The sequence below is a fragment of the Haemaphysalis longicornis genome, unplaced genomic scaffold (assembly GCF_048455015.1).
Source record: "Haemaphysalis longicornis isolate Haplotype H1 unplaced genomic scaffold, Haemaphysalis longicornis Haplotype H1 scaffold_6, whole genome shotgun sequence".
NCBI classification, from domain to species: Eukaryota; Metazoa; Arthropoda; class Arachnida; order Ixodida; family Ixodidae; genus Haemaphysalis; species Haemaphysalis longicornis.
In genome coordinates, this window is record NW_027526407.1 from 58534768 (window position 1) to 58560991 (window position 26224).

Here is a 26224-nt window from a genome sequence, read left to right on the forward strand (position 1 = left end):
GTTCTTTTAACGGTCAAAAAAAAAAAAAAAGAGAGAGAAGGTGGCCACAACTTACCGGCTGGCGCGGGTCCTTCATGCCAGGCTTCGATGATGAGAGAAAATGTTCCCTGTGGAGGGAGACGAAGCCGAAATTAGAAATAATAATAAAAGCAATAACTAACAAGACGGGCATCGTCAAACAAAAGCTATCGTAAGTCATCATCAGGCATAACCTGGAACGTGGAGGCCAAAAACTTGCCTTCAAGACGAGCAGTACGCAACGAAGCTTCGCCAATCTCACAATGTTTTGCGGTTGCCATCCCCGACGCAACGAAGCCGTATCCGCAGGCGAAAACTTCGTTAAATCGTGAAATTCGTTAAGGTGAGGTGCCATACGTTTTTATAAATTAATGAGAGCAAAAATGCGTTACGTAGAAAATTCCGCCAGACTAAGGTTTCTAAGCTTTTGTATAGAATGACAAACGGTAAGCTAAAAGCTACACCGTGAATTTCCTTCAGGCAATGTTCCTGTTTGTACAAGTCCAAGACTGTAAAACGAAAGGGATATGCCTGCTATAAAAATCGTTACGTTAAATATAGTTACATTTCTATAGAATACTAGAAAACGAAAAAAAATTCGTTGCATTGAGAATTTCGTTATAACGGGCAAACTTGCGGGGCACGAGAACTCCAAAGGTAAACAAAAATTTGCCGAATCACGAATTTTGTTCACGCGATATTTCCGCTTACATGAGCCTGAGGCTGGCAAACCAAAAGAAACAGGTCCGCCGTAAGAACCGTTCTTGTAGAAATACGGAGAAACCGAAACAATTCGTTGCACCGAGGAATTTCGTTCCAACTCACGGGCCACGAGAACTCGAAGGGGAAGCGGATGGGCGGCCTGGAGACGTTGAAGAGCGCCCCGTCCGACCCGGGCTGCAGCACGGGCGTGCTGAGCTCGCCGTAGGTGCAGGGTGACTCGGTATCCACGGTCTTCTGGTAGTGCTTGAGGCAGACGCGAAACGAGGTGCGGCACGGGCCGCCCGGGCACGGCGAGCCCTCGGTCGCCGGAGGCAGCCCCGTCGAGCAGCACGCGCCCTGGGAGTCGCGGTTCGACGGGTTCGAGAACGAGCCGAGCCGCAGTTCGAACACGCCCGACCCCAGGACCTGGTGACGATAAAAAGGAGGGGAAAAAAAGAGAGCACTCTGGTTAGCTTCGTTTTTCTTTTCCTTAAACAAACAAACAATCAAACAAACACGCAGGAGGTGTAAGCCTTCGTTATAGCGATAAATTCGCTACAAGCGGTACTTCGCTATACGCGGTGTTTCGTTAATGCGGGGATGACGTTCTCTTTGCAGGGCCTGGTGACGACGAGAAAGAAAAAAAGAAGTGGCGAGAGCACTTCGGTTAGCTTCGTTTCTTTTTCTTAAAAAAAAAACGCATGTGGTGTAAGCTTTCGTTATAACGATAAATTCGTTACAAGCGGTACTTCGTTATAGGCGGTTTTTCGTTAATACGGGGATGACGTTTTCTTTGAACTGGAGGTGGAACCCTCAAAGGCTTCCAATAAAGCGATTTCGTTAGACAGAAGGTCGAATGCGTATGCAGGCATAGCGAACAAGGAACGAGTTTCGGACGGGTTTCGAACGAGTGGAAGAATACAGAAATAGCAGACGACAGGTTACTGTCGCAGACGGTTATCTGCAAAGCGATGAAGAATGGCTCGGAAAGGGGCAAAAAACACACGGGACGGGGTGAACACGATTGCGAAACCAGTCCTAGAAAAAGAAGAATAAGACAAGACAAGACAAGTCAAGAAATACACAGGAGATCAGACCGCAGTGTCCAGGAAGCCAGTTAGGCAAGAAATTCCATTGGCAAAGCACTGACTCCTAGGAAGGGGTCGCAACGGCATTAACGCACGGCTCGCACTGGTTTAGTGAATACGGCAAGGAAAGCCTGTTAACTATGACAAGGCCAAACTAAGAACAACAGCGTAAAAAAAAAAAAGGAAACAAAAGCTCGCGGTAACCTGCCAAGACCACCGCCCGAACTCTTTCTCACAAGAACAGCGGTTGACCATGACCAGTTCGCAGGGCGCGGAAGACAAAACAAGACTTGCTACACAAGAAACGTCGCCAGAACAACCACATTCGAGTCGATCAATTGAGTGCAGTTCAGAGGTCGCCTTTTTGCCGACCGCCAGAAAAAAAAAATAATTAAATGAAAGAACGGCTATCGATGGAGCACCGGCAATCGAGCGCTGGATAAATGAAGCGTCAAATTAGCAGGCGCCCTCGGTGGGCAGCCGCTGCGATTGAAAGGGAGAGGGTACAGAAGTTGGGAATATCCTCCGGCGACCGGAACTCTCATTTTTTTCTCCCCGCGAGCGCGTCGAACTGCAAGCAAGACGCCAGGACCACGGCGGAATTTCGAGCACCCTCCCGGAAATACCAAGCCGCGCAGCAACCATCCGACGTCACGAAGATGACAAGGGTCTGATTTACGTTCCGGACGGTAGGAAGAAGTTATTCAAGCTAACAGTGCACAGACCCAGAATAGACGTGTTTCTACAAGGATCGTTGGAAATTTAGCTCGACAGGGAGTACTTCTTAAAAGGAGTACGTTCAAATAAGACGTAACAATTCATCGCAGTTTCATGTGCTAGCACACTGCCTAGGCCCTAATACACCAGTTAACAGATTTTTTTTATCTTTCGAACTCGCATTTCGAATTCCTTGTTCAGCTCACTACGTATCAACAATTGGTAATTAATTACGTTAATTGTTACACGGAAACAGCTTATCACACTGATACTATCAGCCGTCGAACACAGATATACAGAGTGGTTTTTTTCCCTTTTTTCTTCGAAATTAAAAAAAAAGGCGTCTAGCGAGAAACGGCTGCAATGGTTCCAGCAACCTCCCATACCCGTCTGCATGTTTGAGACGATGTCGTCGCGTCTAAACAAAATACGCAAGCTAAAATGCTTATGAACGCCCAAAAAAAAAAAAAAAAAGACCCCACTGGTTCGAACAAACTCGACAAATCCTGGCTCGGTTTGGAAACACGAACCCCCCAAGGACGAGTGGTGACCCCGCTTCTGTTCTTTCTTTTTTTTTTTTTTCATCGACGCGTACTTTTCTGCCATGCCCCAAACGCATCAACAAGGCGGCCGATGCGTTCTCGCCTCGTCGAGGGCGAGCGGGCAGGCGACCCCAAAAAATCGCTAACAATGCACTATAGCACTGACAACTTCGCTCAGCGCACTGGGCCACAATTCGCGCTAGACATCGACAACTCCACTCTGCGTACCGGACCACACATCGCGCCCGCGCAGACGACCGGCCGAAGACAGCAGACGATTTGTCAGCGGCGGCGCCGCCGATAGCAGACAAGTAGACGACTTTTGAAACTGCCCAGCGGCAACGACTCTTCCAGACGGAAAAATAAAATAGGGGGCGCTGCCCACGGCTAAAATAACACGGAATGAAGCCCGCGGTGGCTACGCGGACCCGAGGAAAGACAAAACGCGAAGACGCGGCTGCATTTCCCGTCAACATAAACAAACTTCTGCGAGTCCAACACGTCTGCGCGATGTTTACATATCCGCCGCGCCTCGGTCGGTGGTATTATCACTCGCCACGCGCACCGAAACGGACACATCTTCTACAGCGGCAAAGCAAACAGCGACGAAGCCGAACCGTTCCCAAGACCAGCTGCCAGCGAAGCTTATTCAACAAAACAGTTAGTTGTTTCGCGCCTTCCGAAACAAACGGTGCTGTTTGGCTTCAGTTGGGATTAACGGCTGCTAACAACGATATTTTTTTCGGCGGACAAGAGCGGCCCAGACGCCACGTGCGCGCTAGGGTCAACGAACCACACGAGTAACGCCTATCGATGACCGGAGAAAAGTGAAAGACCCTTCCACAGCGGTTGAAGTTCTCAATCCCATCATTCTTGACAAAATAAGAGCGAACGACAGACACCAGGCTAAATAGAACGCGACGTCTCCAACTAATCAACCGTAACTTCCAAATATACAGCAATACGAACGAAATGCCATCAAAGATTCGCGATAGTAAACGAAACAACGCAGGTATAAAAGGCTCCCAATAAATGGCGGACGTTTAAGCGGTCGTAATGTAGCAGACAATACTACAAAAACGGGCTCGTTTCAACCTCGTTTCAGCGGGTGCTTAAAGGCAAGTTCTTTCGTTGCAGCTACAGCAGAATACGTCGCATAGTAGTTGGAAAACGTCTCTAACGCAACTGAGGGTATGAAAATCCATAAAAAATAACCTGGAGCATAAAAGGACAGGTGAGCCCGTCACAAAGACTAGAAAAAAGAAACAGAGAAAGAAGCGGTTGAATAAGGAGGGGGATAAAAGAAACCGACCGAAGGTGTCGATCGACCCAGCCGGCTGCTTTCCACGAAGCACCGGCCATGCACCTCGCCCCCCAAGCCCGCTAAGGAGCAGGGCGCGCAGTTGATCGGCCGCTGAGAATCCAATACAAACAAACGAGCCATTCGAAGCCAGTATGGAGGGCCGCGGGGAGACGACGGACGCTGCGTTCGGACGCCGCCGCCGGGCTCAGTTTCGAGACTCCATCGTCGCAAGCCAAAAACAAAAACAAACAATCGACGCAGGAGAAGGGGATGCGGCGAGATTACTTAAGCCGCCCGCGAAGTTCATCGCTCGCTCCCGCTCTCTCGTCGTGTATAACGGGCGTCGTCGGCGCGTTTATGGCGGAATAAAGAACGAACCACCTACGCAACGGCGAGTTGATCACGGATCGGCCGCAGCCGGTGCTGGGGGGCGGAAAAGGTTTAAACAGTGAGCAGCGGCCCACAACTATGCAGAAAAAGGCTTCGCCGGGAGGCTTATTTTTAACGCTAGGACAGTTTTCCCTCTCTGTGTTTTGAATTTATCCCCCTCTCTCTCCCTCCCCCGAGTCCAGGTTCCTAGAAAAGCGCGGACGCGCAACGCCGACCAAGAAGAATCGTCTGCTAGCCCAAATTGAATTCGTCTGCGACGCATATGGCCCACAAGGAGGGCAGACTACCAGCCGCGTTCGCGAAGATAGCGCAACTAACCGAAACTTCCACGAAGCCAGAATACTTAGGCGGCGTTCTTTATCTATTTTTATTTACCCCAAAGTCTACGCGCTCACTCCTTAATTTCTTTTCCTCGGCTCTAGAGCTCGCACTGAAATATTACAATGAGGAAGTTGCTAACGTCTGCGTCGATAAATACGAAGCAGACGACAAAATACTTTTTATGTACAGGCCGCAGTTAATATCTTACGGAGTTCCTTATCGGCGTCGAGGCAAAGCTAATAAGCGGAGGAAAGCGACTACTGAGCGGTCAAAAAAAGAAAAGCAGCGGGCAGAGCGCACCCCCTTGGGGAACACCTGGCACATGTGCTTCCCCCGCGAGCGAGGCCGTGCGCGCAGCAGATGCCGCGGCCGCACGACACCTGCCGCCAGCCGCGATAGGCCCGAACGACGCCGGCCCAGAGCAGACGATCTTGAAATTTCGAACGCACCGCGCACTGCGGTAAGGAAGGCCCGCTTTCCAAGGTCCTGGCAACGAAGGAGCAATGCGCCGATAACACACGGCAGCTTGCAATGAAAATTCCGTTACCGCAGGGTACCAGCAAGAAAAAGTAAAGTTGGGGCGACGCGCACGCAGATGTTAGCCGTCTCCGAGAGTTTTTGGGTACTAAAGGAAAATGTAGCTACCCTTGACCGCGCAGGGAAGCTGGAGCAGGTGCTGTTACAAATTTATTTTGTAACGTTTTTGTCAGGGAAAAACGAATTTCTAAGGCTATTTTTACGAACTCACTCATGTGGTTGGAAGCAAAACAACTAAGTAACTGTTTCGCTGAAAGCTTGGAGGCCCGAGAATCCCAAACGGGCCAAATCAAAGTAAAAAAAATTCACGATATTACTAACACACGAAATCCTATCTTCCGAAGGCTTTAACGAACAACTGATCACCATGCAGTTAATAAGGACACATGTTACAGACCTCCGTACTCCACGCCGTAACTAGTTCTTTTTTTTTCCCAAACTGCACACGCTATTAATGCAGCTCTATTCACAAACGCTACCATTCCCCTGTTTGAGCAAAGTATCGATAATAGGCGATATCGTAACGTTGAGCTATGCGTTACCTCTCATGACAAAGTAACCACTACAGCCAACATCGCGGCTGGAAGCAACCCAGCTCAAAGAAAAGGGGCCCATTCTCTTTTACCGGGCTTCGACAGGATCAAGTTTGCCTGACCGGAAGTTGTTCTCAAAGAAACACGAACTTCTCCCTCCAACGCCGCCTCTTTTCGCGGCCACTACCACCACAACCGGAGTCCACCGACGACTGTACGAGGAAACAAAACAAAAACAACAGGAGGAAGGCAGGAAAATGAGACGCCGTAAGGCAAGGCGAACAGATGTTCGGCAATCTGCACCGCAAGATCTCTCGCCAGACGCCCACCGACGCGACGCTACTTACACGTACGGAGAGGTACTATCTATCGAGACAGCCGCCACAGCAAAGAGGAAAACAAAACACTGATGAAAAAGCGTAAAAAGAGAGAGAAAATGATTGAAGAAAAACACCAAAGCGTGCTAACGGCGCTTTCGGTTCGAACTGTCGCAGAGACTTCGAAAGACGCGAGGTCGGCGACGCCACCACCCCACGGAACACCTACGGATGACCCCGAACCGCGCGACTGGCGTGTGTGTATTCGAAGACGACGCAACGGGCCTTCGGCGTCGCCGCACACGTAACGACGTCGACACGGGCAAGAGAAAGGCTCAGCGCGTAATACCGCCAACGCTTAACTGTAAATCGCGCGACGGTATACAACGCAGCCCGGACTCATATACGAATAAGTTCAACTAGCCTACGCTCGCTAACGTTAAGCCGAGTTGGCGTACGTTAACGTTTATCGGCGTCTCTTCCCCCGGAAACGTTACTCATGAAGACGTCCTTACGGTAGGCTACGTCGCAACGCTCGCTTTCATTTGCCAGAGACTGTTTCGAGGAACCCAGTGTAAATGAAGGCATGAGGGACGGCGTATCGGTCATAATCTTTACGATAACACTCTTCCAGTTCCGACAGCTGCGAAATCATCAAAGACGCGCGTAAAGGCCCGATAAACGGTTGGTGTGGCTGTTGTGTCGTCTCCTTCAATATTAACCGATGCGGCTTGTGAAATTCGAAACACTAGAAGACGATCGGGCTGTATCAGGAGTACTGCCTGTGGCTGGACCGGTTACAAGTAGTTTCGGGGGACAAGCGATGCCTTCGAGTGAAATACATCCTGAATATTGATATCCGGTGATAAAATTCCAGCTCCCCGCAACAGCGTTGCAAAATTAAAACACAAGCGGTGCAGCGCACCCATGGCGACTGACTTCCCCCCTCACGTTCCATCAAGCACTCTTTCTTTCATTCCGCCCCACACAGTTCCTTAACGTCCCCTCGGGGGGGCCGCCGCAATCCTCCTTCGTCTTCGTCTTCTGAGGTGAGAGGTTTATTTCCAAGCCCTTCTTGCCGAGAGCTTCTGCTGCGAGAAAGCAGCAGAAGAGAACGCGCACGGCGGCGGTGGCGGCTTCAAAAATAGAGCTCTCTCCTCTCGCGGTTCTCGAAGGGTCGGGACTCTCCGAGCGCCCGCCGGGCCGGCTCCGGCCCGCAGCTAGCTCTTACCGAGTGCGCCCCACGCACTGGGTGCAAACCGCAAACGAACCGGCCTGAAACGACGGCGTAAGGGGTGTGTGTATGTTTGTACATACGGTCGCTACTTAACCGAAGAAGAGTTTCGCTGGACCACGTCTTTACACACAACCACAACGCAAAAAGCTGAACGGGTCGGACACTGCCATACATCCCTAGTACACGAGTAGAAAACCCTTTAAATTAAAGTACGCACGGTTTTGTGATCCCGGCTACGTGAGAACAGCGATGGATGCCATGAGTGGTCGAGGAGGGCATAGCGGTCGGTTGCGCACACAGCGAATAGGCTCAAGCCTTGTCAGTGGACTATAGACGTAGACGTAAAATACCCGCATTGGTTACGGCGTCGCAAGGTGGAACCAGTCGCAAAACGAAACTAATTTACGGTCGCCCAAGTGCAAAGCACGAAGTAATGTAGACTCAACGGAGGAACTGGCGCACTACCCTCCGTGCAATAAACAGAGGGTGCTGAGATAAGAGCTCGATTGCTTTCCCGTGAGCAAACTGTCGCGAAGCGGAGGTCTGATGATGTTTTCTAGTTGTTTTTAGTTCTGTGCCGCCGCCGGGGCTCTTCCTCCAAAGTGTTGTGTGTAAAAGCGCTTCGGACGCGGCTCGGCCACCGAGGCCCCGCTTTTCTAAGAAACGTGTTGCCGAGTGTGTCTGCCCGTCGGCCGACCGGGAGACGACGGCTGTTGGGGGAAGCGAACCCTCGCCTCGGCTTGTATTACCGCGGCCGCGGCGTTCCATTCCCCCTGTGGCGTGTGCGCTGCTCGCCTTCGGGCTCCGTGTTCTTCAGACGACCTTCCCTTTTCCCTTTTTTACTTTAGTGTGTTTTGTCTAACTACTTGCTCTACGCCCGTAATTCTCCAAGCGCGCGTTTTCGAGTCGGAACCTTGTGTCTGTGTTTTTGGTCCTTTTCACTTTGGCGGGGACATGTCTGATTGGAGCTAAGAAGCGTCCTCCTGATTGGCTGCGGGTGTGCCTTAGCCTTTTCCCACCCGGTCCGCACACGCTAGGATGCGCTTTTCCCCCCAATGCGTCCCCCCAAGGCAAATATAACGCGGCCCCTCTGGAGAGCGGGGAGGCGAGCAACACCCGGAGAGCCGCACTCTGCCGCTCGTCGTCGTGCCCTCCCGCCGGGAGCCATTCGCCCGCCAACTATGTCCCGCTAAGTACTCTGAATCTTTGACTGTCTTTCTAATCTATGTAACAAGTGTATTCATTCTAATTCATATGTGCTAAATGTCACCAATGTCATCTGTAAAGTAAACAAGTTATCCTTTAAAACCTCTTCGACGTCTCGACTTTTCCCTTCCGATCTTCATGCTACAGTAGCGGCAGTATCTAACCAAAATACTACGTTACAAAAGTGGTGATAGGTGCGGGGTAGCGAACACCCCCTCTGCCATCATGGCCTCCCCCCTCTCCTCGTTCATCTTCCTGCTGCTCGTCGTCGGCCTCTCCATTCAGTCTGCCGAGCAGGCTTCATCTAAATTCGCGCCATTCGTCCTGACACCGTGGCCTGCAAGAGCAAGCAACATGTGCGACAGCACAAAAGACTTTACAACTTCACGGCCGTCACCGCGCCACCAGCCCGAGGCAAGCCGGGCCCCTCACGCTCGCCACCGGCTCCTGCGAGGAAGAGCCCCCGGCCCCGACGCGGGCCGAACATCGCCGCGACCGTCGAACTCCATCGCGGCGGCGAGTCTCCCGCGCACGCAGTAAGGTGAGAGATTTTTGCCTCTCGGCGCACCGCATGACTGTGGGCCTGTAGGCTTTTCTTCTCCGGGTGTCCGGGGCGCCCACTGATTGGTTGTCTTTGGTTCATTTTCTTTGCCAGCACCAGCCTGCTTATGTAACTAGCCGCTGTAGATGCTGAGGCAACAATTTATGAGCGTGCAGCCGTTTTTTTCGTGGGGTATGTGGGCTCTTCGCGCGGGAGTTGGACAGCTTTGTAGTCAGAATCTTAACGGCACAAGCGTTCGGCTCTCCCGGCGAGGGAGCCCCGAAGAATAAGCCCCCACGCGCCTATGATTAGGCTGATTTTTACGCAGATCTCGCTATATTAGAGACTGCTGTTATCCGTTTCCTCGGCTCCTTCCCACCGAAGTTAGGTTTTGTCTTGGAAGCAAATACGGCAGCCACTTCGGGGTTGGGGGTCTGAGGGAAACGAGGAGTTGAGAGATGTTTACGCTGCACGCCGCTGCTCGAAGTACAAACAAAGACACCAGCGGGGGTGCCCGGGATGCCGCGGACGGGGAGAGCTAGCGGGCGCGCAGTTTTGCGAATGCGTCGGGTTGGCGAGAGTTTCTCACCGCTGCTGAGATGTAGCTGTCACTGTTCTTTTTGTACTCTAAATGTTAACCAATATGTACTTTGAAGCCATCTTTGTTGATAGTCGAGCATGTGTTACTTTATCATTTCTACCGCTCCTGTTCATTAATAAGTGTGTATCAATGTTTTTTTTTGTTTTTTTATTGTTTGTATAGGAGTATTGAGCAGTATGAAATGTTCTGAAAGGCTTCGTCAGGCGCCAATGTTTATTATGTATCACCCTTCATATGCGCGACCGCCAAGTTTTGATTTTCGTAGCTTTTATGTTGAGATGGTCGGCAGTTTTTCTCGGAAGTCATTTTCTTAGCCGTTTTGTTGTGTTGGCGTCTAGTATTCTTGTAACCCGTTTTCGTAGCCGTTCCTTTCTGTTAGTTTCGAGTGTTGGAACGAATGTGCGGGTCTTCTTTAAGTACGTGAGACGAGTTGGGCTGTTTTTGAAAGAGTACAGTTGAATATAGAAATGTGTCAAGACTAGTGCCCAAGAATGGCTGGTGTGCGTAGATTTCCACTTGCCGGTGAGATACAACATCGATACAGTGAGCCCTAGTATATAATTTTGTTTCTGTTTTATAGTGCCTTCTTATGAACCGTTTGTAATCCTATCTGTAAGGCACTGAGTATTTCCTTGAGTGGGAGTTGCTGAGACTGCGCTCATGTTTTGATTTGCAGATTATTTTGGGTTAGATAGGAGGTTACTTTATCCTGCGCGATGTGTTGTTCAAGGACAGACTGTATTTCTTTCGCGTCTTACTGCTCGGTATAGCCTGAATAGTGGAGTTGTTTTTGCACTTTCTCCAAGATGAGACTTTTAGACCGCGCCTGCTATTCCGATGTTATTCATGGTGTTCTTGTTATTTTCTTGTTATGTGTAAATGAAATGTTTTCGTCTGTGCTGGACAAGAGACTGTGGGTGTGTGAACTGAAAGCGGAACTCCATTAAGTGACCACGTGTGCGTTGACTGTTCCGAGGAGATAGTTGTCGACTCCCGTGTTAGAGTCTGTGTTTTCGTCTTCTCGAGTCCGTAGGCCATGCTATTCCAGTATCGCTGTCAGTTGGCGAAAATGTGTTCTTATGTTTTAGACTTTGTGCAAGAGTGAGGGCACTCTTTTTTCCGTCGGGGAAGGTGTCGCGAAGCGGAGGTCTGATGATGTTTTCTAGTTGTTTTTAGTTCTGTGCCGCCGCCGGGGCTCTTCCTCCAAAGTGTTGTGTGTAAAAGCGCTTCGGACGCGGCTCGGCCACCGAGGCCCCGCTTTTCTAAGAAACGTGTTGCCGAGTGTGTCTGCCCGTCGGCCGACCGGGAGACGACGGCTGTTGGGGGAAGCGAACCCTCGCCTCGGCTTGTATTACCGCGGCCGCGGCGTTCCATTCCCCCTGTGGCGTGTGCGCTGCTCGCCTTCGGGCTCCGTGTTCTTCAGACGACCTTCCCTTTTCCCTTTTTTACTTTAGTGTGTTTTGTCTAACTACTTGCTCTACGCCCGTAATTCTCCAAGCGCGCGTTTTCGAGTCGGAACCTTGTGTCTGTGTTTTTGGTCCTTTTCACTTTGGCGGGGACATGTCTGATTGGAGCTAAGAAGCGTCCTCCTGATTGGCTGCGGGTGTGCCTTAGCCTTTTCCCACCCGGTCCGCACACGCTAGGATGCGCTTTTCCCCCCAATGCGTCCCCCCAAGGCAAATATAACGCGGCCCCTCTGGAGAGCGGGGAGGCGAGCAACACCCGGAGAGCCGCACTCTGCCGCTCGTCGTCGTGCCCTCCCGCCGGGAGCCATTCGCCCGCCAACTATGTCCCGCTAAGTACTCTGAATCTTTGACTGTCTTTCTAATCTATGTAACAAGTGTATTCATTCTAATTCATATGTGCTAAATGTCACCAATGTCATCTGTAAAGTAAACAAGTTATCCTTTAAAACCTCTTCGACGTCTCGACTTTTCCCTTCCGATCTTCATGCTACAGTAGCGGCAGTATCTAACCAAAATACTACGTTACAAAACGAAACCCCCCCGCGCGTCCTTTTATCAATAAGACACACCACATCTAGCTACTGAAGTAGAGACAGAGCCCAAGAGCAGACCGGTTTCCAGAGAAAGAAGCCACAACGGTATTACTGGCCCGACAGTGTCGAACAAAGGATGCCCCTGCGTTTTCGCACAAGAGACGGCACCGAAACGGAAACGTGAGCGGCAATCGAAGTGGCGTTTGTTTGTTGCGACCCCGCCGCCTACGCGGAGCCCGGCTTCGGCAATTTCACAATATCGCCGCGCGAAGAATTGGCTGATGAGACGGCAAGGAGGCTGAGGGACAATGCCATCTCCGCAACGGTCTATACCGAGAACAGGAGCGGCGCAAGTACCGGACACGAAAGAGGACACAACAGTCAAATTCGGCCACGGAACATGCAGAAACACACAAGCATGGCGCTGTCGTCTCATTTCCTGTGGAGATGATAAGAATGTGCGAAGCGTGGAGTCTTCTTTCTTTCCCTTCGTTGGAAGAAACCTTCAAGTCTACGAGGCAAGGCCAGCAGCAGCTATGAAACGGACGTCGCCGGGCGACTGGTTTAAGTCGGGGAGCGACGAAAAGCCGCGACTCAAAAAACACTTAAGTGTGGTCTTGAAGCTTTTTTAAATACAGTAAGAGCGCCACGCTACATTATTTTCCACGAGTCCGAGTGTTGAAAACATGCGTTTTGGAGTAGGCACTTTCATGTTAGAGTGGAACTGGCCGCCAAAGTGATTTTTTTGTTGCTGTTGCTATCCTCCTGTTGCTGCAAGCTTTGTGCTTCGGTGAGGAATCGTTAGGAAACTCAGTTATCTAAAAAGCATCCCCCTCTCACACGGTTCTTTGTGCCTAAATGTTTTCGGCACACGATAGCGAGAGACTACCACGACAGGGGGCTAAAACGAACCGGCTGCTAGCCTGGCGTCTAGCGAGCTACCGCTAAAGCGAGCCAAGACTCCGCCAGAAAGCGCTCTTCGTTTTAGAGTGAGCCAATGCTTACTTCGATCTCCCGTGGAGGAAAAAAAGAAAAACGGCTGAGTGAGGGTGGAGAACTGCGGCCTCCGCTCCGAGCGGCAAGGTTCAAAGACCGAGTCGAAAAAGCCTTCTTTTTCCCTCTCTCTTTTCCATCTCGAAGCGCTTGGGAGAAGCGGCAGGTCGCAAAACCGACACCGACACAACGGTTTAAGTTGCGCTCGCACGCGACTCGCGCTAACGCTCCCGACGGCCTCGCTCGAGTTGCGAAATTCGACGCCGTCCGCACGTGTAACCGATCTACTCTTCAAAGGGAAGACACGCCGAACACACGACTTGCAGGGCGCCGACAGAGTATTGCGCGGGCACAAAGGGAGGTCCGACACACAGGCTTTAGACGTAGCGTTACACAATATCAACGGTCACGTGCGGGAGGACGTAGCCTGTGGCCCGACAACAGAACCAAATGCTAGGGTCTGAAAAGCTTGTCGTTCACACCAACGCAACAGAAGACCGAAAGGCCGCCAGGAAAGGCGCCCGTATCGCCCAGGTCGGACTACTACCATCATGACCATCAAAACGGGACTTCACAGTTTCGCCAACAGTACACAGATGCATCAAGACCAAGGAAGGGGTTCAGGGACTCACCTGAAGCGGTTGTTGCAGGAGGAAGAGTAAAACCACGAGTAGGAGGGTTGACCGGCTAGTCGACCACGGCCTCCTTGTCGCCCATGCGGACCAGGAGGGAGGTTGGGTTGATGAGGACCGCGTCTTCGCAGCGGAAGAGGTTCTCCGCACCGTCGTCAACCTTCTGCCTCGGACCTGGTGACTGCGGTGTTGCCTGCAGCGCCAGCCGCTAGGCGGGGGCTTCGTCCCGTCCGTTCCCCAGCGTCCCGAGGACGTCGCCGCCGAGTCCTCCGGCAGCCTTGCGGGGGACGACGACCGCGACGAGAGGAAGAGCGTCACCGCCGTGGCACCGGGAAGGTCCGTGGCCGACGAGCAGCGGACCGCGCTGTCGTCGACGTCGTCGTCGAAGCCTCCTTGGCTTCGGCGCTCCGATCTCCTCGCAACCATGCTTGCTGCTGCTGCTGCTGACGACTTCTCAACGGGGCAAGCAGAGAAGCCAGGCCCGACGTTGCGAATCCGCTTGCCGTCTTTTTTGCGAGGAAAGGAATAGAAAAAATGCACAAGGTATATTTTAAGCTCTGCCCCCTAATGTCCGAAGGTCAACACGCTTTTTTTTTCTTGTTTCCTATAGAAGCCTAATCCAATACTTCGTGGCTGTCAGTGCCGGCTCACGAACAAGACCTCGCGACGAGGTGTCGCGATCCGTCGCGTCGCTAGTCGTAACCACATCGCGACGACTGCGCGGAGAATTAAAAAAAAAAAACTACAAAGGCGCCGTTATCGAAAAAAAAAGTATCCACGATCACAGATCACATCCACGGCGGCGACACAAAATCCGAGCGTGGCGGCGGTGGCTCGTCACGCGCGGACAACGAGACGAACACAGACGATGCAACTCCGTCGCGTGTAATCCACAGGGCGTCGTCGACGAGGATGCTACCGGCAGCAACTTGCCGAGGTGCCCCGCGACCGGCGGCGTGGTACGGTACGCAGCATCGTTGCCGCTGCAGAAGAGCCGACGAAGGCGGTGCCGCCGTGCCGAAAAGGGTTTTTATGCGCAGACGACGGAGAACAGGCACAAAACACAGGCTGCGGTGGCGAGGTTTTCGGCCGAGTCGCGTCTGTCGCCAGTGCGCGTGTGCAGCGAAGGTGTGTACGCGCCACCGACGTAACCGCCGCCTCCGAAATCCGGTGCGCGTATGGGGCGCTAAAACGCGAGCCGGCCGGTCTTATGCGACGCCCTTTCCCCTGCCTCTTTCCCCGTCCTCTCCGCAAGGCAGAACGCCGCCGCCTCCTCCGCCGCCCGGCTGTTCTTCCTCTCCGCTCTCCCAGGGGACGCCACGGCGAAGAGATTCCCCCCACCCGGCCGAAAAGAAAAAGAAGAGGCACAGAACGAGGCCCGAGGGGAGACCCAGCAGCACTGCAGCTTTGCTCTTCCCCGCAGCAGATGGCGCGCACTGACCAATGCGGGGAGAGGAAAGAGTGACGTCACGCGTCCCTCACCACCGCGATCGAGAAGAGGAGGTGAGAGAGGAGAGCAAAGGAAGAGGGGAGGGGGGGGGGATATTGGGGCTTTCTCTGAAGAAGCCGCCCCAGTCGGCGTTTGGGCGCCGTGCCGCGAAGGTGGGTGCATGCGTCTCGCGTCCGGAACCTTATCGTAGACAAGACCCCGGCCGGGAATGCGCGAGCGAGATCTGACGCTTTCGGACTGGGCAACTAAATGGAGAAATTGATTTTCATTGGCCGACAGTTAAGGAAAATGACTGGTATCAGAACAAGTTTCTTTAGAGAGAGAGAAAGAAAAAAAAATCAGTATGCACAATTACAAGCCGCGAGTAACAGAAAGTTTGCGCGTGGGAGGCCCATGTTACTAGAGTTGGTTCCTACAGGCTTTGTTATTCATCAAACGTATTCGCTGGATAAAGAAACCAAAATAAAATTGACCGCATGTACGTATTTATGTATGTATGCATGAGCGATGGGGAAACCATCATGAATAATACCAGAGGCGATATCATCAAGATGGCGAGTCCAATGCAGCCCACGTCACCAGCCAAAGCTAACGATTAGTGAAAGACGTACAAGGGAACATCCTCCAAGTCACAACCTGGATGCGAAATAGGCTTTTCTGCCTCACTTATATCATATCTGAATCACGGTCAATCACCTGAAAGAGTGAAGCAACACCACTGGACGTTTAGTCCTATTCTTGCTTGACGCTCCAGTGCAGACGATACTTGGCGTCTTAAAATAGCGTTAGAACTGCCGCGAGATTTGTTTACCGCCTTCACTAAAAAAAAAAAAAAAATGCGACTCGAAAACCGCTTGTACGAAAGCCTATTCAATGCAAATTCGTAAGGTTGCAAGAAATATACTATAAAAACGGGCCCCACCGACTTCTGACGTAAACAGAAAATAGGCGGTCACCGCGAGCGGCGCAGAAGACAATAGAAGAGTGGCGCGTCCAGCAGACGACAGAAAAATGCGCCCAAGAGGAAACTAGCAGACATGTTCCAGGCGCCTCTGCGCGCGGTACCAGGGAAGAAGGGAAGGAAAAAATACGCAAGACGAGAATACAAGAAGCGTCAGACGACACGACCAGCGTAATTACGAGCCACGGGTTAGCGTATGACGTAGGCGGGACTTCACAAACAAGCTCACAATACCGTTTTCCGACAGCCGGTGCAGGAACTAGCCGACCGCGACTATCACACGCGCTGGTGTTCCAAGGACGGAAGCAAAATCGAGATGCGGGATGATGTGAGGAATAGAACGCACACGATGCGCAGATTGGATCGTCTGTAGCATCACTGTAGTTGGGTTTTCTCCAGTTTGGTCTAGACACTGATGCGCTCACCGGATTACTAATTACGTTAAAAGGATGCTGGAAAAACCAGCGCTGTTCTTCAGAAGGACGAAGTAAGTAGTCATCCGAAAGCCGAATGCAGCTCTCGTGTTAAAGCCGCCACGAACAATGCGCAAGGCCGAAGGCTGTGCCTTTCAGTATGACTTCGCGAGGAATGACAAAGTTAACTGCGACGATAAGTGCAACAAAGCGGCTGACCAACAGAATAGCGAGTCGGGCAGACAAAACGGACGAACGGGGAATTTCAAACTTCCATCTGTTGACCGCAGCCCGAAAGACCAACTTTCGCCGGTCTCCACGCGTCGTGTGGGGGTATCTGACTAAGCAGCGGCACTTGCGCCGCCCATAGCGAAGCAACAGACAATATAAAACGTGTCTGTGAGCATTTAAGCAGTAAATACAACTTAGAGCTTAGAGACCCTCTTGCTCTCTGGGCAAACGCCGGCCTCAAACATATTCCGGGTGTGAAAAGCGCGTTAACACGCCACCCGAATGATTCAGTAATGACAGCGATGATGACATCAACACCCCCATTCCCGCACGCCATGTTCTTCCTTCTTGTCTCAATATTAGGCAAAAAAAAAAAAAAAAATTACCATCAGGGAAGAATTTAAGGCCCAAACAAGTTACAACAGCACGTACTGAGCTAAACTAGATAACATATGCGGCTTTTTACTAGCAATTCGAAGACCATTTGCTCCCCTACAGCTGGCTTTCCCGCTTCGCTTTGCTGTTCTGCGACGAAACCGACCCTTCCACAGAAGGTAGTTTCGAAATTTTCTCTTTATAGCTATTGCGGTTAAATTAACGACCGGTTCGATTGATCATGCACATACGAACCGTTAAGGAGCCACAGACCAGGTCATTACACATTCCACAATTCATTAATTAACTGCAATAAAAAAATAAATAAAAAGAAGCGACATGCCGCATTCCGTCTGACTCAACGTTTTTGCTGTGCAGCAAATAGATGCCCACATTATTAAATGTTATTCAGCGGCTATTAAGCCCGAATCATTTATGCGTTTCATGAACTTCTGCGGCAAAGCGCACCGGAACGAAGGTTGTAATGTCGCCACAGTGAGCCCAGGTTCCCTGCGACCACAAGTTCAACACGCGCACCTGCAGCTTAGCGTTCGCATGGTGCATTAAGGCACGATGATAATGTCGATGATAATAATACGTACACGAAAGGCGGCATTTGTGGTTCTAATGCACACCAACGTCGCCCAACCATTATTATTTCTAAGCTTATTTTTATACATTATATGCCCGAAAATTCCGCAGCAGACGCAACAAAAGTCCAGGCTGATCGATCTAAATGTCTAAAACCCTCCAGAATTTGAGGTAGCATTTTGGCTGGCGTACCCGCAAATTTTTCCCGCCATTTTTTCGCGGAAGAAATTGGCGGGGAAATTCCGAAATTGATGGGTGAGGGTGTCTTTTCTGCTACACCATTGTGTTCTCTGTACCTTGATGGTTATTGTATATGTGTAGTGTTTGTATGTATTCGTCCTTTACAGAATCGTTTAACTCCGTGTTTTTTTTTTTTTTCACACATGTGTTTTATATACGTTCCTTGTTAATCTTGCCTATGTGTTATGCATGTTCCATGTTAACCCTCCTCTACCCTATCCCCCTATTCCTATGAACTCTTTCCTCCCCATCCCACCTCCCCTACACCAGCAGGCGTTCCGGTGTCCGCCCCTAGGCGAGACAATTTACGCCTGCTGGCGGACCTCCTTCTTTTCAGATAGATAGATAGATAGATAGATAGATAGATAGATAGATAGATAGATAGATAGATAGATAGATTAGATAGATAGATAGATAGATAGATAGATAGATAGATAGATAGATAGATAGATAGATAGATAGATAGAGATAGATAGATAGATAGATAGATAGATAGATAGATAGATAGATAGATAGATAGATAGATAGATAGATAGATAGATAGATAGATAGATAGATAGATAGATAGATAGATAGATAGATAGATAGATAGATAGATAGATAGATAGATAGATAGATAGATAGATAGATAGATAGATAGATAGATAGATAGATAGATAGATAGATAGATAGATAGATAGATAGATAGATAGATAGATAGATAGATAGATAGATAGATAGATAGATAGATAGATAGATAGATAGATAGATAGATAGATAGATAGATAGATAGATAGATAGATAGATAGATAGATAGATAGATAGATAGATAGATAGATAGATAGATAGATAGATAGATAGATAGATAGATAGATAGATAGATAGATAGATAGATAGATAGATAGATAGATAGATAGATAGATAGATAGATAGATAGATAGATAGATAGATAGATAGATAGATAGATAGATAGATAGATAGATAGATAGATAGATAGATAGATAGATAGATAGATAGATAGATAGATAGATAGATAGATAGATAGATAGATAGATAGATAGATAGATAGATAGATAGATAGATAGATAGATAGATAGATAGATAGATAGATAGATAGATAGATAGATAGATAGATAGATAGATAGATAGATAGATAGATAGATAGATAGATAGATAGATAGATAGATAGATAGATAGATAGATAGATAGATAGATAGATAGATAGATAGATAGATAGATAGATAGATAGATAGATAGATAGATAGATAGATAGATAGATAGATAGATAGATAGATAGATAGATAGATAGATAGATAGATAGATAGATAGATAGATAGATAGATAGATAGATAGATAGATAGATAGATAGATAGATAGATAGATAGATAGATAGATAGATAGATAGATAGATAGATAGATAGATAGATAGATAGATAGATAGATAGATAGATAGATAGATAGATAGATAGATAGATAGATAGATAGATAGATAGATAGATAGATAGATAGATAGATAGATAGATAGATAGATAGATAGATAGATAGATAGATAGATAGATAGATAGATAGATAGATAGATAGATAGATAGATAGATAGATAGATAGATAGATAGATAGATAGATAGATAGATAGATAGATAGATAGATAGATAGATAGATAGATAGATAGATAGATAGATAGATAGATAGATAGATAGATAGATAGATAGATAGATAGATAGATAGATAGATAGATAGATAGATAGATAGATAGATAGATAGATAGATAGATAGATAGATAGATAGATAGAGATAGATAGATAGAGATAGATAGATAGATAGATAGATAGATAGATAGATAGAGATAGATAGATAGATAGATAGATAGATAGATAGATAGATAGATAGATAGATAGATAGATAGATAGATAGATAGATAGATAGATAGATAGATAGATAGATAGATAGATAGATAAATAAATAAATAAATAAATAAATAAATAAATAAATAAATAAATAAATAAATAAATAAATAAACATGTATACATACATACATACACATGCACACATACGTACATACATACTCTGTTTAAAAGGACCATAAATACAGAATACGTGTTCGGTTTATCGAAAAGACTGCGATGTCCCAATCACAGCGCTGGCAACGCTGGTGAACTTTGAACGACGGCAGCTAGATATTAACTAAAGCAGATGAAGTGACAACTCATCACCACCGCTTCATCACCCAGCCCTGATGGCATCACAGGGGCACTCTCGCGCGATTTTCGCCCGCAGACCGAAGAAACGGGCAAGAAACATGACTGCGCGATTGTGCCTCCAGATCCGTTTGATCGCGTCACTTGAATGCTAACATGGAGCCAACACACTAATACCCGTGCCACACGTACACGAACAATGGCGTTAAGTGCTTAATGCCTTAAAAGCTTGAATGCCAATAATTCGCTGCTACACGCCAAAATCTAATGTCATTAGCTCTAATGTCATTTTTGGTTTAAGCAGTTCCGCACAACTCATTCGCCGTGACGAACGTCTTACATATGCCTACTCTAGAACGCGACGAGCACCGAATGAAACCAACGAAACTCTCAGCACCAGAGTGTTGACGCGGAAACGTAGGTGAACTTCGAAATAAGACGATTTTTTGTGCACTCTTGGCGGCGAAGTTCTGAAGAAGACGAAGTTCATTAAAACAGCGGCAAACGGCAAGACATCGCATCACTCGTCGTTTCGAATTTTTCGCATTTGGCTACCGCTGGCAGGCGACGCCAGCTGCTGAAGCCACTTTTAGAAACGGCTCGCACCATTTTTAGAAGAAAACACTTTTTCACATAACGTTTTCATTCGCAAAAAAAAAAAAAAAAAACATTTTAAACACATGTAAGACGGTTTTCTCTACGTTTTTAAAACTGAAGTATGAGTGCATTTCTCTTTTTGGTCATTATCCCCATCATGCCTATCACATTTAATGCCTTTGCGTTTTCACGTGTAGCACGACCCGCCCAAATAATGTCACTCGGTATCTTAAGGCCTTAAACACTTTGTGTCATTTTTCGTCCACGTGTGGCACGGGTATTATACGTCAGCCTTTAGTACCTGCACAGTTGCGTCCCTGCATACGCTGTAGAGCGGGAAACTTGAAAGTTTCTATGCCGAAATGGAGTTAAGTGAGTTACCAAAAGCTAATAGAGGAGCTTTTTTTATCAAAAGAGTCAAATCCACCCGAACAGAATTTCAGAAACAAGCGAAAATTACGTAAACGGGCGTCAATGCAACGCTGTCAAAGCTAACTCCCCTAGCTTACATGTAGAACATAACATATCATATAATAGCTTTAACAGCGTTGCATTTAGGCCCGGTCACAAATTTTTGCTTGTTTCTGAAATCTTCTTCCCGCGGATATGGCTCATTTTGAAAAAAAAAAAAAAAAAAAACCTCCTCAATTGCATCAAACAAAAACAAGGTCGTACCGTGGCCCCTAGTCCAGCGAATACGTTACGAACCTTCGCTACGAACACGTTATAGGAAGTAATCGTGCAATATATGTTTAGATAAGCAAAAGTCGAGATTTCGGCGCACGTTAATGATCCTCTGGTAAGCCGGAGCTCTCCACTATACGGCGCGCTTCATAGCCTGTGTAGGTTCGGCGCATTAAACCCGTTATCAATCGATGCTCGAAAAAAAAAAAAAAGATATGCAAGGGGAGGAACTTGTGGATAAAGGTAAACTCGGCGAAGAAACTATAGTACACAAGGATCAGACGCTCTAAACGACACTCGATTGAATTGCACGTTAGATAATCCCACCGGTGCAGGGGAAAAGCAAGCTATACGAACACTCGTGACATCTACATAAATTATATGAGCACTTCGTACGCTTGCGATAATTTCGACAATCCCGTGTTACGAAATGCCGTTTTTTTTTATTCCCCTCGGTTGAACGACGAAATAAATGCACACACCCGTTCAATCCAACGTTCGGGCGAAACCCCATTTCGAGACGTTCGAACATTCGCGGCTACCATATGCGTTCGCACTTCAATTTACCGTTTCTTTTTTTGAAGGCCTAAAACACACTAATCGGCATTTTGTACGAGCGGTACACGAACAGACGAACATGAAAGACGCCGCACCAATTTTTCCTCCCCCCTCCCAACCCCGACGTCTGACATCGAGACCCGGAAGGGAATCCGAAACCACCACCGGAAGTGAATTACCGCACACCCTCGGCCGCCAGCCGGTATCGCCGAGTCCCGTTCAACGGCAGATGACGTAAAATCACCGCGGACACTGCGAGGGTAAAGGGTTTCGAAGCACGCGCCCCCAATTACGCCAACCCTTTTCCTTCCCCCCTCCCCTTTGTCGCCGCCGTGCAAGGCAGACGCTGACAGCTGTTAGCCTACAGAGGGAGCGCGGAGACCAATTACGAGTTTAAGGGCTCGTAGCGCATGTGTCACGTGACCTCAAGCGGCCCTGGCACCTCCAGCTCTGTGACGGGAAAGGAAAGAAGTACGTGCTAAAAGGGTGGCACAGAAGAGCTGAAACCACACGGCAATCATCGGATCCCAAAGCTACACGGAGCGTGAGCTGATACCACCATTACCAATACCCTCGCACGCATATACGTCGGCCAACATGTAACATGGCGGCTGCGGCGAGTCTCTGACGGTCGGCTTGTTTCGTAACTACTCGGAGGGGAACAAAGGGAAGAAGAAGAAAAAAAAAAAGGGAACGAAATGCTCGACTTCTCCAATGTTACTCCAATTTCCTCGTGCGTAGAAACAACCAAGCTCAAAGTAGGAGAAAAAAAAAAAAAGAGTGGGAAATGTAGAATCTTCCTTTTTTACGTGTATACCTTCCTTTGTCGCTCTTCGTCAATTCCATGTGCCGTTGTTCAGCTGTCACACCCAACGATCCAACTGAGCTCGGATTCTGGCAATCCTTACCCGCCGCGGTGGCTCAGTGGCTAAGGCGTTGCGCTGCTGAGCACGAGGTCGCGGGTTCGATCCCGGTCGTGACGGCCGCTTTTTTGATGGAGGCGAAAAGCAAAAACGCCCGTGTGCACGATATTTGCGCACGTTAAAGATTCACAGGCGGTCAAAAATTAATCCGGAGCTCTCCACTACGGCGCGCCTCATCATCTCCCTTGCGTCGGCGCGTTAAACACTACAATCAAATCAATCAATCAATGAATTCTGGCAATCCTTTCCGCATAGTCAAATTATCTCGATCGTACATCCCTGCTTCGTCCCGAAGGTCGCTGTACACCTAGAGCGTCACTAAATAACAGCTTATTTAGCGAATCTAGGCCCACCCTTCCGCTTCACGAACACGCTAATCCTCATTTGGGATCGCGACGTGCCGCACTGACGCGGTGCCTTCTGACTAAAGACCCGTTCGCACTTGCGAGCAAAAGCGACGGGAATTCCGCCACTTTGTCGCACGACGATCGTTTTTGTCGAATGGTCGGAACCAATTTTTGTCGTCGCGCGACAAACTCTCGCTTTAGCTCGCTTCCGTCGCAAGTGTGAACGGGCCTTAACGCGCTCTGCTGCTACACACACGGCCACGGGTCCTAGACTCACGACCACTGCTGGGTCGCATTCCTGATGGCGGCTAAGAGACGACGAGATCGACCGACCTCTGCGACATCTCGGTTTCCCGTTTAGGAACTTCACAGTCGAAATTACTCCGCAGCCCTTCACGACGGAGTACAGGGGGGATTAAAAGAAATGCGAACAACGGAGCGCACAGCCTCCGACGCATGCCGCACAGTCTGGCTGCACCGTCAGTAAACTGCGCGCATGCGTAGTTGTTTCGGAGAGTTTGAGAGTGTGGCCTACATTTATGGGGAATGCTTGATCAAGAAGCGACGCCGGTCATTTATTTTGAGGGGCCTTTTCACGCTGTGTCGCCACTGAGCGGGATGATCGTTGAATGGCATCTGCTATCTGCAATCAGCTGACTGCGGGCTTGGCAAGCGAATGTAGTAGATAACAGTATGCCCAGTGGCGACAGATCATGAAAAGATGCCTCAAAATAAATGACTCGCGTCCCTTCTTGATCAAGCATTTCCCATAAATGTAGGCCACAGTCTCAAGCGCTCCGAAAGAACTACGCATGCGTGCAGTTTACTTACAGTGCAGCCAGACGGTGCGGCATGCTTCGGAGGCTGTGTGCTCCGTTGTTCGTATTTCTTTTAATCCCCCCTGTACGTCCACAACGTGGGTATATGCTATCGAAGCGTTGAGGGCATGCGCCCTCTTTTACCATCTATAGGATGCCGCGTATATAGATAGCCCTGGGCTCCAAGAAAAGAAACTGTCCAAACATACGTCGCGGTGCGCCATTACCACCACCACTACCGCCATCTTAACCATCATCACCAGGTCCACCACGGTGAACAATGATTGATTAATTGTAGGGTTTAACGCGCCGACGCAACGAAGGCGATGAGGCGCGCCGTAGTGGAGGGCTCCGGATTAATTTTGACCACCTGGAGATCTTTAACGTGCGCCGAAATCTCGTGCACACGGGCGTTCTTGCTTTTCGCCTCCATGACAAAAGCGGCAGCCGCGTCCGGGAATCGAACCCGTGACCTCGTGCTCAGCAGCAGAACGCCTTAGCCACTGAGCCACCGCGGCGGGTCACCGCGGTGAACAGCAAAAGTACGTTCGCCACTCACTAACGTGGGCAGCGGAGTCGACCCCGTCCTTCATTAAGAGACCCACAAAGAGGAAATATCAGTCCTCAACACCCGAAAGGATCCCCTAGTCAGAATAACAAACAGGCCAGTTTTAACCGAAAATATCCAACAATTAGGCAATGCAAAAATAAAAGCACACAGCTTGTGCGCCCCTCACAGCCCCTTCTACATCACGGGGACTAGTCTGCAACATTAACGGCGCCGCCAAGAAACATAACTGCGCGAAATGCCTTGTGCATGTCAGGGGTTTGGCAAGGGGGAGGGGGTGTTTCGGTGTCAGAGATCCCCCAATTTTATGCATGCAGAAAAAGGACATCCACTGTTGGGCGTGCGTCCGCCAGACTCTCTTCCTTTCCTTTCTAATTTTTCCGGTGGCGCTTAACTCCTCCTCCTCCTCCTCCTCCTCCCACCACTACAACAACCTACGAAATAAATTCCTGGCAGCGACCCTGGTGTAAGTGGTTCCGTTTGATCGCCACACTTGACTGCTGGCACGGGAGTGAACGCCCAATATCCCGCTATTCTGTATCTCACCATTACCGTTACTTGCTGACGTTCGGTAGACGAAAACATTAAAGTTTGCCAATATCCCCCCCCCCCCCTTTTCACCATTTTTTTTGTTAGAGAACACCGTCTTTCGGAGCCTCAATTCAATCTGCAGCAGAGCGAAATATCGAACGCTACAGTTCTTTGAAACAAAACAATGACGCACGCTGTATTTACGTTGACCCTAACGCGGGCGATCTGAGCGAAGGACGACCTTGCTGGTTGCATAGCGGAGAATGCGGGACGACTAGCTTAAACGCGATCGCGTTTAGGACAACGGGGGAATCCAGCCAAGCTTGCCAGATAAGTAAGCCATGGTGTAAGCGCGCCCTCCACAACGCCGCCCCGCTCGTACAGCACGGGGTAGTGATCCGCTACCCGGCCGGGAGAAAGCCGAAACTTGAGCCAGCCTAATTTATGCAAAATGGCCGCACTTATCCTCCGATTAACGCCGCGCGCGGTTACACAGCGACGGTTTCGGCCGCCGGCAGCTCGAAAGCACGCCGGAGGTGAAAAAAGAACGGACGGATTTCGAATAGAGAGCCATCGCTGAGAGGCAGAAGAGACGAAAGAGAAAAAAAGGGAGGAAAAGGAAATGGGCAGGTGATCTCTTCGAGGGGACGGCGGCGGAGAACCAGTTTCCGCAACTCGTTACGGCTCTGTTAAAACTGAGAGGACGTCAAAGAAATCAAATTTTCAGAAAGCAGAAAGTTGGGTAAGCTGTCGCCGCTTTGTCACACACACAAAGCCCGTCGCCGGGCGTGACCGTTTGAAATTTTTCTCGGACAAAGGTCGGCGCGCGGCGGGAGAGCGGCGCGCGTGCTGATTCTGGTTTTCCCTAAAACTGGATTTCGCACCGCGTAGGAATAGGGAAGGTTTCTATCTGCCGGACTGCCGCGTTTCATCCAGGTCCATGTCCCCTCACGCCCAAACGTTTGTACAGATGAAAGCAACCTATAGAAGAACAAAGTCGCAGAAAAATTTTAACACAGGGGTCGCAGAGAACTGACGAGTGGGCACCGAGATGGAAGCGGCAACCGCGCCGTAAGCCTGAAAACA

At 49.2% G+C, this 26224-nt stretch overlaps 1 protein-coding gene across 1 annotated transcript in view; it reads right to left on the minus strand.

Moving 5' to 3' along the window:
• LOC144142757 (uncharacterized) overlaps window positions 1-26224 on the minus strand; it is a 206554-nt gene that overhangs the window by 21400 nt on the left and 158930 nt on the right. The window contains exons 3-5 of the mRNA XM_077674455.1: window positions 13678-14183; window positions 844-1146; window positions 56-107 (exon numbers count right to left, since the gene is read on the minus strand). Coding sequence (XP_077530581.1) covers window positions 56-107; window positions 844-1146; window positions 13678-14103 — 781 coding nt within the window. The 5' untranslated portion in view covers window positions 14104-14183. The remainder of the gene's footprint in view (window positions 1-55; window positions 108-843; window positions 1147-13677; window positions 14184-26224) is intronic.